The 16,796-nt window shown below is 42.2% G+C and overlaps 1 protein-coding gene across 2 annotated transcripts in view; it reads right to left on the bottom strand.

Annotated features, from left to right (window-relative positions):
- MSANTD1 (Myb/SANT DNA binding domain containing 1) overlaps nucleotides 1-14,641 on the bottom strand; it is a 55,937-nt gene extending 41,296 nt beyond the window's left edge. Inside the window, exons 1-2 of one of the 2 annotated variants that reach the window (XM_054064546.1) lie at nucleotides 14,591-14,641; nucleotides 6,354-6,482 (exon numbers count right to left, since the gene is read on the bottom strand). Coding sequence is in view for 1 of the 2 variants with exons in the window: in XM_054064544.1 (XP_053920519.1) it covers nucleotides 5,295-5,310 (16 nt within the window). In the remaining variant the exon portion in view is untranslated. Of the gene's footprint in view, nucleotides 1-5,294; nucleotides 5,326-6,353; nucleotides 6,483-14,590 lie in introns of those variants that run through there. The other variant, XM_054064544.1, reaches the window with a different exon arrangement.
- Nucleotides 14,642-16,796: the final 2,155 nt, after the last annotated feature.

Raw genomic sequence — 16,796 nt, 5'->3', positions numbered from 1 at the left:
CCTTCTACAAAATCCATTTTGACATTTACCCAATATATCGTATTTACCCTACAGATTGAAGTCTTCATTTTTTGATTTCCATAAATTTGCCAAAGGAAGGCTAGATTTACCAGTGTATATAGCCCTTTAAATATCGATCACGTTTGCCACCATCACTTGCCACAGTAATTTAATTATTTAATTCATATCAAACCAAACCATTAATTCAACATCTCCAGATTTGGGACTCTTGGGTGGCTACCATGGCTACCACCTATTTTTATCAATAATATTATGCATTTTATCCAGTTGTTCTAAGCCTGTTCCCCTCCCACTTCAATTTAAAATGCTCCTTTAGATGCTTTCAGACACCAAAATGCTCCAGAAGAGAAAGCTCCCCGAGATCCTTTATAATGAACAGCAAAGCAAAGATTTATTTAGCCTTGTTGTAATAGCACTATGTACTTTGAGTGTTCTTATTACATTTCAATCACCTGTCAAGCCTGTTGATGGACAGGCTTCCTACTCTTCATGTGTTTGAAGGGGTTTTCTCATTGTTTTTGTGAGTTTAGCAAGTTGTTCCTTAAAATTGATTTTACCTGCCTTGTTTAACTTGCCTTATTTAACTTGAATGTATGCTCTTTTCTATTTTCCCTCTTCAAACATGACCTCCGCTTTCTGAAAGATATCTTCTTACTTCTAAAATCTCTCTGCTCTTCAGCTGAACAATACCAGCTTTTCAGAGAGTTCTGCTCAAGCCTTTTGATGGAAGAGAGATAGACACTTTCTTGAGCTCATATTATAACGTCTTCTCACAGGCAGCATGTTCTCTGCAAGTAACTTATTCTTTTAGCTGTTCTTTTGAACCACAAAAATGTAAGAATCATTCTTATACTTATGTATTCCACTTCTTAGAGATTTTTGTTTGCACTGGGTCGAGAAGACTGAGTTTGTCCTGGTCATTGCATATTGCTCTGGGCTAAAACCAGTGTTGTCTTTTCTCTGTTACAACAAGTCATTTCACATCCATACATTGCTTTCCCTGTTATCTTTCACATGAAGATCTTTCTCCTTTTCTGATGCTGTGTTTAGTGCCATCAGTATTTCTCCATTTACTTCTGCAGAGAAAGACCCTTTCTTCCCTTGTACTTCACTGAATACTGTCTTGATAACAAGCACTCAAATAAAGACAATCTCTCTTGCAAATTAAATTACTCTATTTGCCAAGACAAGAGCAGCCCATATTACCAAAACAGATTCCTCTGTTTTTCTCAGGCAGCATTTTGATAAGGAGAATTTTCCAGACAGTTTCAGGGCCATGTTTCAGTCATCACTGTGCAATAATACTAATTAGAAAAACAGTCAACACCAATATCACCACCACCACCTCCACATCTCTCCGAGATAAGATGTGTATCCCTCTAGCCTCATTCTTTCTTTTTTTCCCACAAAAGCAGTGAATTTCTTTGGAATGGCAATTTCTTCACACCTTCAGGATAGTTTGGATGACAAGACTAAGAAGATTAGCTTCTGTAATGTTTTCTAAAAAACACTTTAAGGAGGATCACTGACACAGATGACTGATTTTCATCCAGGCGATTCTAGCATTGTTCCAGTATCTCATGCATTTATTAGGATTTCATTTCCTTCTAGAGCCTCAAGGGAAATTTCATAATCAGCACACCTGGTATGTGTAGTATAAATCATTCAGGGGATGCCCTCTCTAACGATCTCTGCAGAAAGGCTGTTCCATTGTAAGAAATGGCCTGGATCATCATCTTATTAGAAGAAAGAATTAAGGTTATGAGAACGTCTCCATTTTCAGATTCAAAAAACATCATGAACATCTACTGAACCAGATTGAGTCAAAGCTTTACCTGATCTATAGAAGAACTCATTCAATCAAATATGTTTGACTTATTTCAACAAAATTCTTTCTGTGCTGTCAGTGTAGAGGGTACTTCATCACCATTTTTCTACCCCAGAATATAATTTACTGCTTGCCTTAACTAAAAGATCATGCCACCAGTTTAGCTTACAATCACATCAACAAAAGCTCTTCATGTGACAAATTTTACAATAAACCAGCACTATATAAACTGGCTTGATAAGAAAAATATTTAGGGCAAGCCATGTTACAGAGGACAGAGATCATGAGATGCCCTACATACTTAGCCTTATCTATTCAACAATTTGCAAGGGCAGTATAATTGTTACAGCCTAACCTCTGGTCTTTGGAGGTGTTCCCTCCAGACACTAAGAGCACTCAAGTTCTCACAAATTGGACCCTGTAGGAAGAAGAAAAAATATTTTTAATGCAAATGGATAAAAAAATCAACATCTCCCTTACATCACAGGACATGAAAACTCTCTGATGGCTCACACTAACATATTGGTAGCATATCACAATTTTGATCCAAAAGGGTTATTTCAGGTTTGGGGTTAGTTTGAGCTTTTTTTCCTCTAAGGACAAATTCCCTCAGTAGCTGGACTTGCACTTAAGTAATTTCTGTCTTCCTCTGTTTTACCAACAAAGACTTTTCTTCTGAATTCTTCTTTATGCTTTAATTCCCTTGATTTCATCTATATTTAATACTTACACTACAGATCCTTCACTTGAAATCTCTATTTTTCTTTCCTCAAACCTGAACCCGAGTTTCATTTTAAAGCTTCTAAAAAAGTTATATCATTTGTCTGTGCTTCACTTTATGCTGCCATAGGAAACTAAGGTACAGCAGAATAAACGGCATATTTGTGATCTGGAATCTAATTTTGCAGATAAAAGAGGTTAAACAGTTCATTTAACTACACCACTTTGTTATGTAACTGAAATAGATTCAAACACTGAGATTTGTTCACCATCATTACTCCTCTATTTTCCGACACGTTAATTGGATATAGGTAGTCAAATCACGAAAATCAACTTCTCATCAAGGGCTGTGTAAAATGCTGGTGGGTTTGGGTTTTTTTTAGCAGCTAAGAACCACTAATGAATAATTTATTACCAAAAGATTAAATCTTCTTATATGAACAAAACCAGACATATATGCAACATTGTGTAAACATACTCCCATCCTTTCAACTTGCACAATTACTTTAGGTCCGTCTAAGTGCTTATGCATTTTTCTAAAGCAGTCAGATTTGAAAGATCTATGACTAATTAAATCTACTGCTATTAGTGTGAGATGGCCATATTTAAATTCAATTTTTAATAGGCTATGAACCAAAGCATATTCTTAACCAGAAATTTTCCCTTTCTTAAAGCCTGGTGCTACAATTGGGTTTGACTGGGCACGTCTCTACATTTGTATGTTGCTTTAAGGGCATTCTGCTCAGGTGCACGTGTCCTCTAGAACCAGAGCCTTCAGTCACAGCAGGATAAGGCACGGCAGGATTATAGTAGATTTCCTAAGACTAATAAAAAAGACTCATCTTTATCTTCTAAGTTTGTTTATACTGGTAACGTCAAGACCTTAGCCCTCAAACTGGAAAAAGAGGAGCAGGAAGCAGTTATCAAGGTAGAGGGATCCAGGCATCTTACAATAAAATTCAGTATTCTATTTCAGTGCTGCCCTCTTCTTATCCTACGCAGAGCAAAAGGATGCGTGGTCTGATTAATTAAATCATTTTACGACCCCAAGCAAAAAATGGGTGTCATTTTAGAAAGTAGGAACAGGAGGACTCTGGAGTAACAAAGTTCACTAGTGAAATTTCACGAGCTGAGCAATACTTTTCCCCTTCTTTGAGAAGTAAATGTGCTTTGAAAGGTGGCACAGAACGCGTACACTTCCATGGCACTTGATAACTTAAGGTATTTTGTGAAACTTCTGAGACTTACCTTTCTCCATCTGCTCTAATGGAAACTTGCCCAACCACACACCCTGCTCCACTGACTGGATTAGCCTGTTCTACACAGCCACAGCTGTTGGAGCCCACTAATACCAAACGTGCTGTAAGTACTGCTGAGCTGTAGGGAATAAGGGGTTAATCCAACTCACAGGCATACATTAAACCACGCTAAGAGCATTCCACAGAAATAACATCCTGAGCTAGCAGCCTAGAAGAAATAGCTAACCTGACACACGCTCTGTCCAGGCAACAGACAAATACACTTGCTTTTGAAACTCAGCATCAATGGGGCATTTTACGGGGTGCTCACGAACACTTGGGAATCTGTGGGCATAGAAAATCAGCCCTTGTATGGACAGCTGCATGGAAAAAAAATCATCCTGGAAAGCAGTTCATGCAGCAAGAGCTGCGAAAGTTGTACTTTGCTTTAAGCAGTCTCACTTTGAGATCATATCACCTGTCTGAAAGGCAAAATATTTCCTCATTTATTTTTAAAGCTGCAGCTCTGCCTCCCCCTCCTCTTTGCATAAACATGCTGTATAGACGGGAGACTAAAGAACCTGCAGTCGTAAATATCCCAGATATCGATCTCGATCAGGCTATATAAACCAGCAGTTTTTGCAGTCTCTCAGGAGTTTGCTGTAAAAGCAATTGGAACTGCAATTAACAACAGCACATCTTAGGGTAGGAAAAGACTTCTAACTAGAAGCTAATTAGGAGGGCAAACACTGAAGCTTGTTAGCTGAGATGCTAATGAGAATTATACTTGAGTGGCAGCAGACTAGCTATTCAGAGTAAATTAGAAACTTCAGCTGATAGTATATTGCTCTTAAGAGCTTTCAAAACAAACAACTGGAAAAACTGTCCTGCAGCTAAGGATCCAGCGTGCCATGTTGGGTAATTCATGGGCACGAGGAGCAGTCAGAAAATTACGCTCAGGCATCAGGGTAATTTAACAGCATGTGAATGGAAACGTAGAGAGGAGGTTTTTAGGAGGTACTTGCCCTGCTGGATTTTTGGCAATGGTTCTGTTCATCAGTGGTAAACCCAGCACCACCTTATACTCTGCCATGTACACTGCCCAGGAAAAATAGCATCCCTTTGCCCAAGAGGGTGAGCTGGAGGGCTGCCACGCAAACCCAGCACCCACAGCAGTCATGTGCAGAATTGGGACAAGGACCTGGGCTGGTTCAACAGCCGCTGACAGCCTTCCTATCCCACCCACCAGCCTTTCCCATCCCACCCTCAGCTCTCTGGAAAAGCTGCTGGTGTCAGCTCACCAGGGCCAAACAGCAGCTGTGTGCAAGTGGCTCTCACCATGCCTCTGCCTTATCCGGGTGCGGGAAGGTTTTGTTCTCCCCGCCTTTTTGTGGAGTGAAGAGGCAAAGAGCAAATTGAGGCACTTTGAGGGGAAAAACTGTTAAATGTAACATCACCGCAATGGGGATCGTGAAGTGTGGCCTTACCTGGGCTGAGTTGCATGGCTGATTCCTGCTCTGAGCAGAGCCAGGGAGGCAAAGCAGAGGGGCTGCGTGTTTAAATGTTTCCTCTGTGCCTGATTGGAAGCGCAAGAGCCAGTCAGGGGCAGGAGAGAGGCTGCTAAACTCAAAGTAGGTTGCTTGTTTCAGGAAAAGATTGGATACTGGAGAACCTGCAGACTGGTTCACAGCACATTTGATCACACAAAAAGTGTGTGTCACAGGAGACAGAAACACTTCGTAAGAATCAAGGGGATTTTCAGTTTCACTGAGGCCTTGCTTGCATTAAAACTTGCAGCAACTTAAGCAAAACCTGTTTCTAATTCTGTTTATTGAAACCAATTGTAAACCTATATGGATACTCTTAAACAGATTCTTTTTTTCCCCAAGAAATTTTTTTCTAATTGAAAAAGCACACAGAAAAGCACCCGCAAAGAGTTTTACACCAGCATAATTAAATAGATTTCAAAGTTGAACTTTGGCTAAACAAATGCGACTTTTAATGCAGGTGTGACCTAACAGTCACTGGCTGATGGCTGAGAGAGGACAGGGAACTTTGCTTACTGAAACCTCCCTGCAAGAGCCTCGGGAGCAAGTACACCCTTCACACAAGCCTTTCAGTATCTGCAGTGTAAAGCTTGTGAAAATAGAAAGAATTAAGAAGTAGACACTAACATTGGCAACTATAATCCATAAATCCATCTGTTTCTTACAGCAAAAAAAAAAAAACCTCCCGGTGCATAAGCAGTATTTCAGAGATACATTTACTTCACTAAGCTTTGGGAACTGTCATTTTCACCTGATATTTTTAAAGGAACAGCCCCGGATTGTGGTTGTTCAGGTTTAGCAGGACTTGCAAAGGCTGACTGAAGCTAGAGGCAAAATTCCCCAAACACCACAGTGATGTAGCTCTGGGCTTGACGGTGCTGCAGTTCGAACGCTGGAGGATCAGCCCAGCCACATGGCTCAGCTCAGCAGATAGCAGTCCACTGGTGACCAGAACAAGACTATTGGTTTGACAAAGCCATTTCCCAAATCCAAACTCACCTGCAGCTGGTTCCGGTGATCCCTGAGCTGGCTGGAAGCACCGGCTGAGGGTCCCCTCACTCAGCAGCTCGCACAGCTACTCTGTGCTCAGTGCAAAGTGTAAAAAGCTGCTTGACAACTCAAACCAGGCTAAATAAAAGAAACAGAGAAGATTCAAATGCAAATAATTTGTATTAATGCTTCAGGAAAGATTTACTAGTGGGGAACTAAGAGTATAGATAGTGATACCTCTCAGAGAGTCCTAGCACCATGCTCTCCAGCTGGTGCAGGTCCTAGAGGCAATCTAGCCAGCCTAGCACAGATGAAAGGCAGTTGCCTTCCTCCCCTTCTCAGGGTTTACCTCATCCCCTCCACCCCCCCACATCACTTTGCACTTCTGGTAGATTTTATCCATATCAAAGAACTCAATGGAAGCAATCTTCCCAGAGCTGCAGCCCAGACTGGAAGCAAACCAGGGCAAGGCTCCAGGTGCTTCCAGGATTTGTATTGCTGACAGCAAGGAGGTACAGCCACAGGCCCAGGTGGGCAGAGCTCAGATTTAGCTATAGACACATTTGTGTCTGTCCTCCCTCTGTGAGCACAGTGCCTGGAGGGGAAAGCTGGTATTGGACAGCATTGTCTGCCGGATATGGTATCTTCAAGGAGTGCTGGACAGTAATTTCAGTGCCCAAGTTGACAATGACAAGTATGTACTTGTACTTAGAAGTCACTTTAGCTAAGATTGAGCCTTTCTCACAGTTTGCAGGCCACGTGGTTTCTTCTCTGCTTAAGCATATTGATGCTTAGCCTACTTTGCACCACTGACAGTGCCTTTATTGACAGCAGAGAACCAGAGCAGTGCCTGCCCTTCCAGTGCTGCAACTGGACAAATATACCCTGACCCCAAAACCTTATCAGCCTGGGCACAGTAGCTCTAAAGCTGGGATCAGAAAACACTCATCCGTGCTGCCAGGGGATGCACTCATCCATCTCGAGCCCCTTGCCCCTTTCTACCTGCCGCTCCAGACTGGCTCCTTGGGCACACTCAGAGTCTGTAAGGGAAGAGCAGTTGCCCATTCCTGTGAAATGAAAGGTACCTGAAAACACTCACTAGATTTGGCTTCCACCAGTTTACTTTCAGCCTTTTGTTTCTGTACTTTCTCAGCCTCTTCTTCAGCTTCTCGAGCTCTTTAACAGGACTAACACCTCATGCCCAGTAGACAGACTTGGACAGCAGAGCTCTGCAGCTGCCCACAGCACAAGTCAAACTAGACAAGCAATTCCCAACATAGCTCACAGTGCCAGTTTTTCTGTCCCTCCTGTCCCCGAGACAGGCATTTTGGTGAGCACCTTTAACCTGTTGTGCTAACACCTCGCTGTAACGTGTTTATTTTGGAAACAAATCAACCATGTTTGACTGAAACTACCATTGCCTCATGCCAATGCATGTATAGACACGAGCCAATAGCAGTATACGTATAGGGACGTCTATAGTGATAATCCAGTGGTAGCGGGTTTAAATATGTGCATATAACACATAAGCCTTAAGTCTCCACTATGCCAACAGAAACTCTTCTGGTTGGGAACATGGACTGAAGCTTTGCATTTTCTCTGCCATGCTCAGGACATACTCCCTCAGCTCTAAGCACTTTTCTTCCCAGAGTCTTCAGACTATGTCTTTTGGCTTGTGGGAAAACTATAGAAAAAATGGGTTCCTGGAACACTTTTTGCTGCCTTGCTGAGCAATCTTCTTTCTCCTCAGACATCTCCAAACACAGCCATCATTTTACTCCTTTGTCAATTCAGGGGGGTGACATACAGTCTTCTAAGACCCTACCAAGCATATGCTCCAAACTGTAACTTTCCCCATTTATTTTATGTGCATAGTTCCCATCTTCCGTCTGCAGGGATAAACACACAACTCTAACCCTGAATTTCATCTATTTATGTTCTCCTGGCTATGAATCCGTTCCAGCATTGCTAGCTTCACACTGGCTTGCACACAACAACCAGCTCCACAGGAGCCCAATTTTCCTTTCAGGCTGATGATCTCCCGCTGCAGCAGAATCAGCTCCCTTGGCTGAGGTTCCTCCTCTCCCAACTCACGCTGCACACCTGTAGCAAAATGACATGATCTGTTGCGGGTATTAGCTTTTTTCTCCCCCCAGAATTCGACTGCTGCTTAGCTTGCATTGCAGTTCCGCGGGGATCAGTGTTTTAGCTCTGCAGGACACACCACCTCAGGTCTCTCTATCTTGTAATGGTTTTAATTTTTTATCATGCTCAGAGCACTGCCTGCTGTCTCTTCTCTTAAGCTTTCATATCCACTGGAGAATTTTCTTTGCTTGGTAAATGTTAGTGAGTTTATCAAGGATTATTTCTGAGTTTTCTAATAATGGGGTTTCTACTAATGCCTCTGAATTTCCTTTTCCCCTCCCCCGAGTCCAGAGTCTGATCTCTCACAACTGACATAATGCCCCAAAACTGCAACACTGCACCTTTCATCTTAGATCACTCACCAGTCCTTTTTCTCTTCAGGGAAGAAAAGAGGGGAAAAAAAGTCGTATCAGGGCAGAAGTCTCCTCTTTGTTGAAGCCTTTGGCCTCAGGTCAAGAAGGGTTTTCATGGGAAAGTCCTTCAGTTCCCTGGAGAACTTGCATAAAACACCATTCTCTGCTGTCACCTTCACCTCGGTGCCCTCTGAAGGCAGTGGTTGTATCTGTTTTCCTGTGCTGCTTCCTTCCCTCCGCATTTATTTTTTGGTAACTGAGAGCAGCTACCGCATCCCCTGGGAGACACTAAGGGAGCTTTCAGCCTAAAGGAACTAACGAATTGATAATGTCGTTTTCTCTATTCTACAAATTATTTGGATTTTTTTGGAGTGAATATGTATTATTAAAACAATTTTTCCACAGTTTAACACAAGTATGTTTCTGCATTCACTTGCATTAAGTAGTCCTGCTTTCTGTGTGACCTATAACGCCAGCATACTTCATTTCCAAACCACCCTGTATGCCCTTTACTTTGTCTTTACCATACTGCAATCACGCTGTTCAATTTTCATTTTTCTTTGCTGCCTGCAAGTTCCTCTCCCATCAGGTTGAGAAATTCTTTGTAGCCCCATGTGTTCCTTACCGCACCCGTGCCCACTGCTGCTGGCGGGAGCAGTGCTGCTTTTCCCAAGCACACAGCGCTGCTCCACACTTCACAAATTGTTTTTGCTTCTTCGCGCTAGTCACACCTGCAAAATCTCATTCTCAGAGTCACCACTTTTGTCTCAACACAGTACTTTCCATGTCCCTGTGTTTCTTGTCTCTGCTGACATTTCTCATTGCTTTTTTTATTTCTCCTCTTTCCGCCTTAGCATTTTACCTTTGCGCAAACATAGCTGTGCTTATCAAAGTGCTTTCCATTATGTCTCCGAGCCAGCCAGTGAATCTGCTTGCATACTTCCTTTCCAGAAGTTTTACATATGTCCTGCAGGCTATGGGAGATGGACAGGAGCATCTACACATTATATTCTGGGCAGAAAAAAGTTTACGGTGCCCATACCCCATCAAAACAGCAAAAAACTGCATTAGCACGATGCTGAGGCAGAACCAACACACTCTGCTTCCCACTCGGGGCTTCTTAGCTTGGGCTCGATCCTACAAAAAGGGCGGCACTTCCACTGATCACCGGGCTCACACCTGCCCAGGTTATGCTTCTACAAACACTGTCAGGAAGGATCACAGAGGCTGGAGGGACAATAAGCTCAATTACCAGCATTTTTGCTCAGGTTTTTATTCCTGTTACGAATGACTGCCAAGTTAATCTTTGAAGATTTGTGAACATCAGCCATCTTGCACAGCTTGGCAATATAACAAACTTATTTTTCCTGGTTCTTGGTAACATTTGTCTATACATTTTTCCTGTCAAATCTCATTACAGAATTTTTTTTCCCTTCTTTTTCAAAAATAGGATTTTACCTTAGCTTGGCAAGTCTGTTCCCGTTCCCTTCCTAATCCTACCAGAGAATGCACGTTGCTCATTACCCTTAATAATACATCTACTCTTTTTTTGCCTTTCCTTTTTCTGCATGTCTGGCAGTTTTGTAGCTTTCCTCCGGCGATCCGAGTAAAGCCCAGTTTCTGTGCTGGTTTCTTTCATAGAGTCATAGAATAGTTTGGGTTGGAAGGGACCTTAAAGATCATCCAGTTCCAACCCCCCTGCCATGGGCAGGGACATCCCACTAGATCAGGCTGCCCAAGGCCGCATCCAACCTGGCCTTGAACACCTCCAGGGATGGGGCAGCCACAGCTTCCCTGGGCAACCTGTGCCAGTGTCTCACCACTCTCACGGTGAAGAAATTCTTCCTAATGTCTAGTCTAAATCTGCCCCTCTCCAGTTTATACCAGTTCCTCCTCATCCTACCACCACAAGCCTTTATGAATAGCCGCTCTCCAGCTTTCCTATAGGTCCTACATGTCCTACATGTCCAGCTGAGGCAGAAAGCCAAGGAGCCCTCACCATGCCTTCCATCCACAGAGCAACTCCTCATTTCAGGGTGCATCCACTTGCCGCAGCCAGCTCACATCTGCCACTGGGTGCAAGCACAAGAACATTCCTCCTGCATACCAACTCCTCAGAGTTATTCCTTTGACTCTCCTCAAAGGCGTCCTTAAAAGAGAGTGCAATCTCTCTCCCTCCAGTATATAACCCTTTTGCAGCATTCTCTCTCAGAGTACTGTCATAAAAATGCCTACCTTTCACCTGCAAGATACCACATATTGCAAAAAAACCAGTGAAGTATGTATGTGGGCATCCCCCAGAATGAGAGGCTCATTATGCGTTTAATAATGAAATACTCATTTCATGTTTAGACCCAGACCGAAGGACAGATAAGGGCAGCTGGTGGCAGCACAGATATTGCTGCTTCAGTCTGCTAAGACTGTGATTTTTCCCTACTATTCTAAGTCAATATTTCAAATAAAACCATTTCACAAGGAGTTTTGTAATAATTGGGAAAGCTTTCATGTCCCATCTGAAAGGGCTCCTTGAAACAGATTAAGAAAGAAAACATCAAGGAAAGCGTTAGGACTGTACCTCGCTCTTTCATCAGTATATATAGTACATAATGCACATCAGGTGCCACAGGAACTGCTGTTCAAGGTTAAAGCAAGGTCCTTATGAAAGGGACAATTACTCTCTAGTGACAGATAAGGAGAGGAAAGGCAGGAGCGCTCAAAGTTAAGTGGGAAAGCTACAAAAGCCTTTACTTCGGGAAAAGATCACTTCAGAACCCGGCTGGGAATTCAGGTTTTTATCTACCACCAATAGTCCTCTGACAGCCTCTCTCTCCCCACACCTGAGAGGCAGTGGCTGCACCAGCTTGAATGAGCTCCAGCACAGAGCAGACCTCTCCTTGGATGAGAAGTCCACATGGCCGGTGGGCATTGTGGGCAGCAGCAGGACATACAGCCCTCTCCTTCATCGAGGGGGCTGTGCTTGGACTGTGCTGGGGTGCTGGCTTTCATTTCAAGCTAATATTAAAACAGATCTGGTTTCAGCATCCTTGTTAAGTACTAGAAGCACAACAACAGCACGCTTTCAAAAGGAAAAAGAGAACCAAAGCTCAAGTCCAAACTAGTACCAAATTCAGTGGAGAGGGGATGACTGCAAAATTATTCAAACATCAGTTTGCTCAGAGTTGACATAAAAACACACTTGAAGGGTCGTGGTGATAGCCTTACTTTTTCATTTCTATTTTGACATACCTCGATTTGCATTGCAGTTGGTCTCCAGACCTTTTACAGATCCAGTGTTCTGCCATGATGGAAGACCAGAGGAAAACAGGATTGTGACCAGAGGACAAAAATGTCTCATCGCACAGTCCAGGAACACTATATCAGCATATATGCGAACACTTATGTTGCCTTCTTGATCCTTGATAGCGTATAGTCATGGGACAAACAGCAAAACTTTCAACTTGGGCATGAATTGAGGCGTAGCCATAAAAATTTCACATATTTTCCTTTATGCAGGTTACAGAAGTCTTACACCAGAATATTCTCCTGAAAATATAATTCCTTAAATTCCTTTTCACTAATGCTGTAGCCTTGTGTTGGTTTGTCCATAATAAAAACAGCTTGCAGATCTAGGTACAGCAGCAAACACGTCCTCCTAGAACAAGTTCAGCACAGCAGTTCAGCACTTACGTTTTTCAGAGAAATAAGCTAGATCTGCCCAAAGAGAAAGTTTTACAACTACAGGGATATGTTCTGGTAGGCACAGCTGTACGTTGAGTAGATGCCTTATTCTCCCACCCTCTCCTCTTCTATTTGACAAAGCTAAACTGGCCAAATTTAGTGGTGGACTTGTCTTGATGATATTAAAGGGCTTTTCCAACCTAAATGATTGATACTATGATTTTGTGAGATGGTGACTGGGAATAATCAGTATGGGTTTAAGAAGGGGTAATCATATCTGACCAAGCTGAGAGCTTTCTTTGATGAAATGACTGTGTCAGTGGATGAAGAGACAGAAGTGCAACTAGTTTATCTTGACTTTTGCAAGGCTTCAGACTCTGTTGCCCAAGATCAGCTTGGCTGTGAAGCTGTTAAATATGGTCTAGCTAAGTGGAGGTGCACTGGAAACCAGCTGAGCTCCAAGGGCTGTGATCAGTGGCACAAAGTAAATTGCAGCCGCCCAGGGAACAACCCAGGGTTTATTGCTGCACCCAGTATTGCTCATCATCTTCATTAAAGACCTGGAGGATGGGGCAGAGCACACATCAGCAAATTCACAGGGGATACGAAACTGGGATGGACGCCTTATGCACCAAATGGGTGTGCTGCCATCCAGCAAGACCTCAACAAGCTGGAGAAATGGGTTAAATGAAGTTCAACAAACAAAAGTGGAAGTTGTGCACCTGAGGAATAATCCCATGCTGGGATTATGCTGGAACTGAGTGGCTGGAAGGCAGTTTTGCAGAAGATAACCTGGGGGACCTCACGGACAAATGAAACATGAGCCAGCAACCTGCTCTAACTGACCTGCACGCTGCAAGGGAAGATCAAAAGAAGCAGCGCTGCACGGATAAAGCAATTCCCAGGGCTGTGTTCAGCCCCAGTATGACTGTATGTACGTACGGCTGAGACAAAAGTTCCAGGATTGGACAAGACCAAACCATACCCCAGAAATAAGAAACTATCCCTTTCCCAAAAGGCATTTTTGGGCAGGAGCCACCTTCATCCTCCCAAACCTAGCACAAACGTAATCATTTTCCTGGCAGCAGAACTGCTAAGTAGTAACCAACATTTAAATATTTAGGAATAAGCTGTGCAAACCCAGGTTTTTACAACTGCTTTTCTTCAAACCATTGTATCAAAAAGCCAATTTTCAAAACCAGAAACAACCAGTGCTGCATATGTAGAACTCTGGTATATCGCAGTTCTATAAAAAATAAAAAAAACCCCATCTTTTGAGAAAGGCAACTTTCTGGAACATGATCAGGAAAAAATATAATGCAAGAATATTACATGTAAAAATTCAATACATCAGGTTGTCACTACAGAAAAAAGCAGCAACATGGGGAGTTGCAACTGTAACTAGAAAAACAGAAAGAAATTCTACTTTTATGATTGCCAGAAGAGAAGATAGGAAAAAAACCTCAAGTTTGCTTTTCTCAACTAGATGAAAGGCAGTGGTATATTAAGAAGAAAGATAGTTCTGGCTGACTCTGGAGTAGTAATTTACAGGGAAAATGGTAGTTCAAAGAACAATAAAGTATTTATTCTTTTTACTATCGAATATAAAGGAAGACTCAAGTTAAAGTCTAATTATAAGGGTAAAAACCACTGCTAAGAAGCAGTTTCAAGTTTCTGCATCCTCCCTTCATCTCCCCATTGCAGTTCACAGAAAAAAAAGGTGTTTCCTTTCCTTGCTGCTCTGTAAACAGCCATGAAGCCAGAGAAAACTAAACACAAAACTGGAGGCGAACTGGAAAAACACTTTTGAATCTCTAAAACAGGCAGGAAACGTTTTCAGGCATAATGTGGTGAAGTGGATGCAGACTGAAGATGAATAAAGTGGTGCTCCCTATCACTCCTTCGTCCCCGGGTTGTACCTTGCAGCCACATTACATGAAGCCATTTCCCCCCACTTTGGCTCAAAAGCTCTCAGCCCCTCTCAGAAGCTGGCAGGCTCTCAGCCTGGCTCTGCCCCACAACGTCCTTCAAAGCATTATCAGTGCCTCTCTGTCCCTGCGTGCACCGTACCTGCTCAGTCTCAAAGGAGAAGATAACATCTTCAAGGTCCACAAACTTGCCTTCACCACATACGTCAACATGAGGGCTGCACAGAGAAAAAGTAAACACGTGCAACAGATAACAATGAACCATCTAATTGCTTGAGGTTGGGATTATCTTTTTTTTAATGTATATTGATATCTTTCTCCGCCCACAATTGGCCATCAACAGACCAAAAGGTCCTTTACTCATTCATAGCCTTCACTGGGCTGCTGTACAAAATCCCATTGTCGCCTCCTGCATCATGTCCCAGAGCTTTGGAGAAGAAAAGCACAAGAAAAAACACCCATGTCAGACAACTCTCATCACTACCTCTTTTGCGTCCTGCCACAATGTCAACTCTTGATCATTTTGTTTCGAATGAATGCCCACCTTTCGTGATAGGCTTTGATGCTCCCTTCAAAATACGTCACGTAGAGGCAAATTCTTGTTTATGGCACTCAGCTTCCAAAGTCAGATTCTCTCTACATGAGATTTTATAACCAGTAAAGCACGACTGAGTACACATGAAATAATAATCAAATTGGCTTTCCTCTTCTGAATTTTTTTTCATATAATCAAGCTGCAGAGAACAATGCAGTTAACAATCATTAATTTGGGAATGGCATTTATGTTTCATCTGGAGTTAATGCAGTCAAACTGAGAACAAAAGCGGTGCATACAAAGGACAGCCGACCTAATCACTATGTAGTTAATAATTAATAACCACTTTGATGATATTTAACCCATCAGCAAAAAATGCAAAAGAACTTGAAGCATTACAAATCTCACTGCAACAAAGAGAGTTCCTCATATTTTCACCAGTACACATGATATAGCAATCTTTCCAAGAGCAACACAATAACTCAACACGACTTGTTACAGCACTCCATCATCACCACTAGATTAGTCATTCATTTCAAAGGTATACGCAGTTCCGAATTTCATGGTTCTAAGAGACAGATCTCTTAATCCAGTCATCTGAGACAACCCAACTTGAATCAGACCAAGTCCGCTGTAGTTTTTCCATGCAGGGAGACTCTCAAAGCCCACAGTAAGCCAGTGGTAGAATTGGAAAATTAACCTCTCGTGATAATGTAAGTGTCTGTTTTACCACTGATAATGTAAATTGGTCCCAGGTAACGTTTTCTGAAGCAGCAGGTTCCTTTCACTTTTACTATTCATGCTGCCTGCAGGTTTCCCAGCCGACAGATCATATTTCTGAGCAACAGCAACAGGTACTACCCACAAGCTCATATTTAAGTACCTTTGCAGTGTATAAATACGCTGCTTCAGTGAGCATAGGTAGAATCACAAAAGCAGTACAGCAGCAAAAGTGCAGATAGAAATATCATTTGTGAAAGCATTTGATTTTGGGTACGTTGAAGACAGACATCTGAACAATCTTCTTGAAGTTTTACAGTGCACGTAGTTCAAGATGAGCTGGATTAGCAAAAACTTACTATTTAAACCGTCTGACTTAACCTGGCTCACAACTTTGTAGGCATGTGGGGCATGGTCAAACCCAGCCCTTAGGGGTACATTTTGCTTGGAACCCAAACTGCAGCCTGGCTGAAAGACCTCAAAAATGTAAATAATGAGGTAAAATAATCAGGTTGCACTCAATCAAAATCCCATGACATTTGCAGTTTGAAGGATATGAAAACAGCACCTGGGGTGAGGATACTCTGCCATACTTGGACGTATATGCCATGGGAAAGAACAGACACAAAATTAAGGCAGAATTATGGTTGCAATAGAAAAGCAGAAGGTTTGGCTCAGAAGATATCACTCTATATGCATTATATCAACTTTTTCATGTTCCTACTTTCAACTTTTTCAGAAACCTACAAGTTAAAATCTTTTCATCTCTTCAAACAGTTATGCAAAACTTAAGGTACAATTATAGTATAATTCTACAAGTAATCAAAGCTTTTTGTCTTATAACTGGGGTGGAGCCAAGCCAATTCCAAAATAATGGCTGTAATACTCTTACAGCTGCACTGACTAAAAAGAAGAAAAAAAATCAACACCTATATGGGAGAGGAGAGGTAGCAGGGAAAGTAAGAAAGTCATGTTAAGTTAAAAAGTTCTAGTCTTCAAAGTGCAGTGCTTCACCTCCATGTGTGTGGTAATTAATCTTTAGGGGTAATCTTTCCAAAATTAAATTAGTATGCTTCTCCCAGTGACAAAACTA

The sequence above is a fragment of the Cuculus canorus genome, chromosome 4, assembly GCF_017976375.1.
Source record: "Cuculus canorus isolate bCucCan1 chromosome 4, bCucCan1.pri, whole genome shotgun sequence".
Taxonomy (NCBI): domain Eukaryota; kingdom Metazoa; phylum Chordata; class Aves; order Cuculiformes; family Cuculidae; genus Cuculus; species Cuculus canorus.
This window is presented reverse-complemented; position numbering and strand designations above follow the sequence as displayed.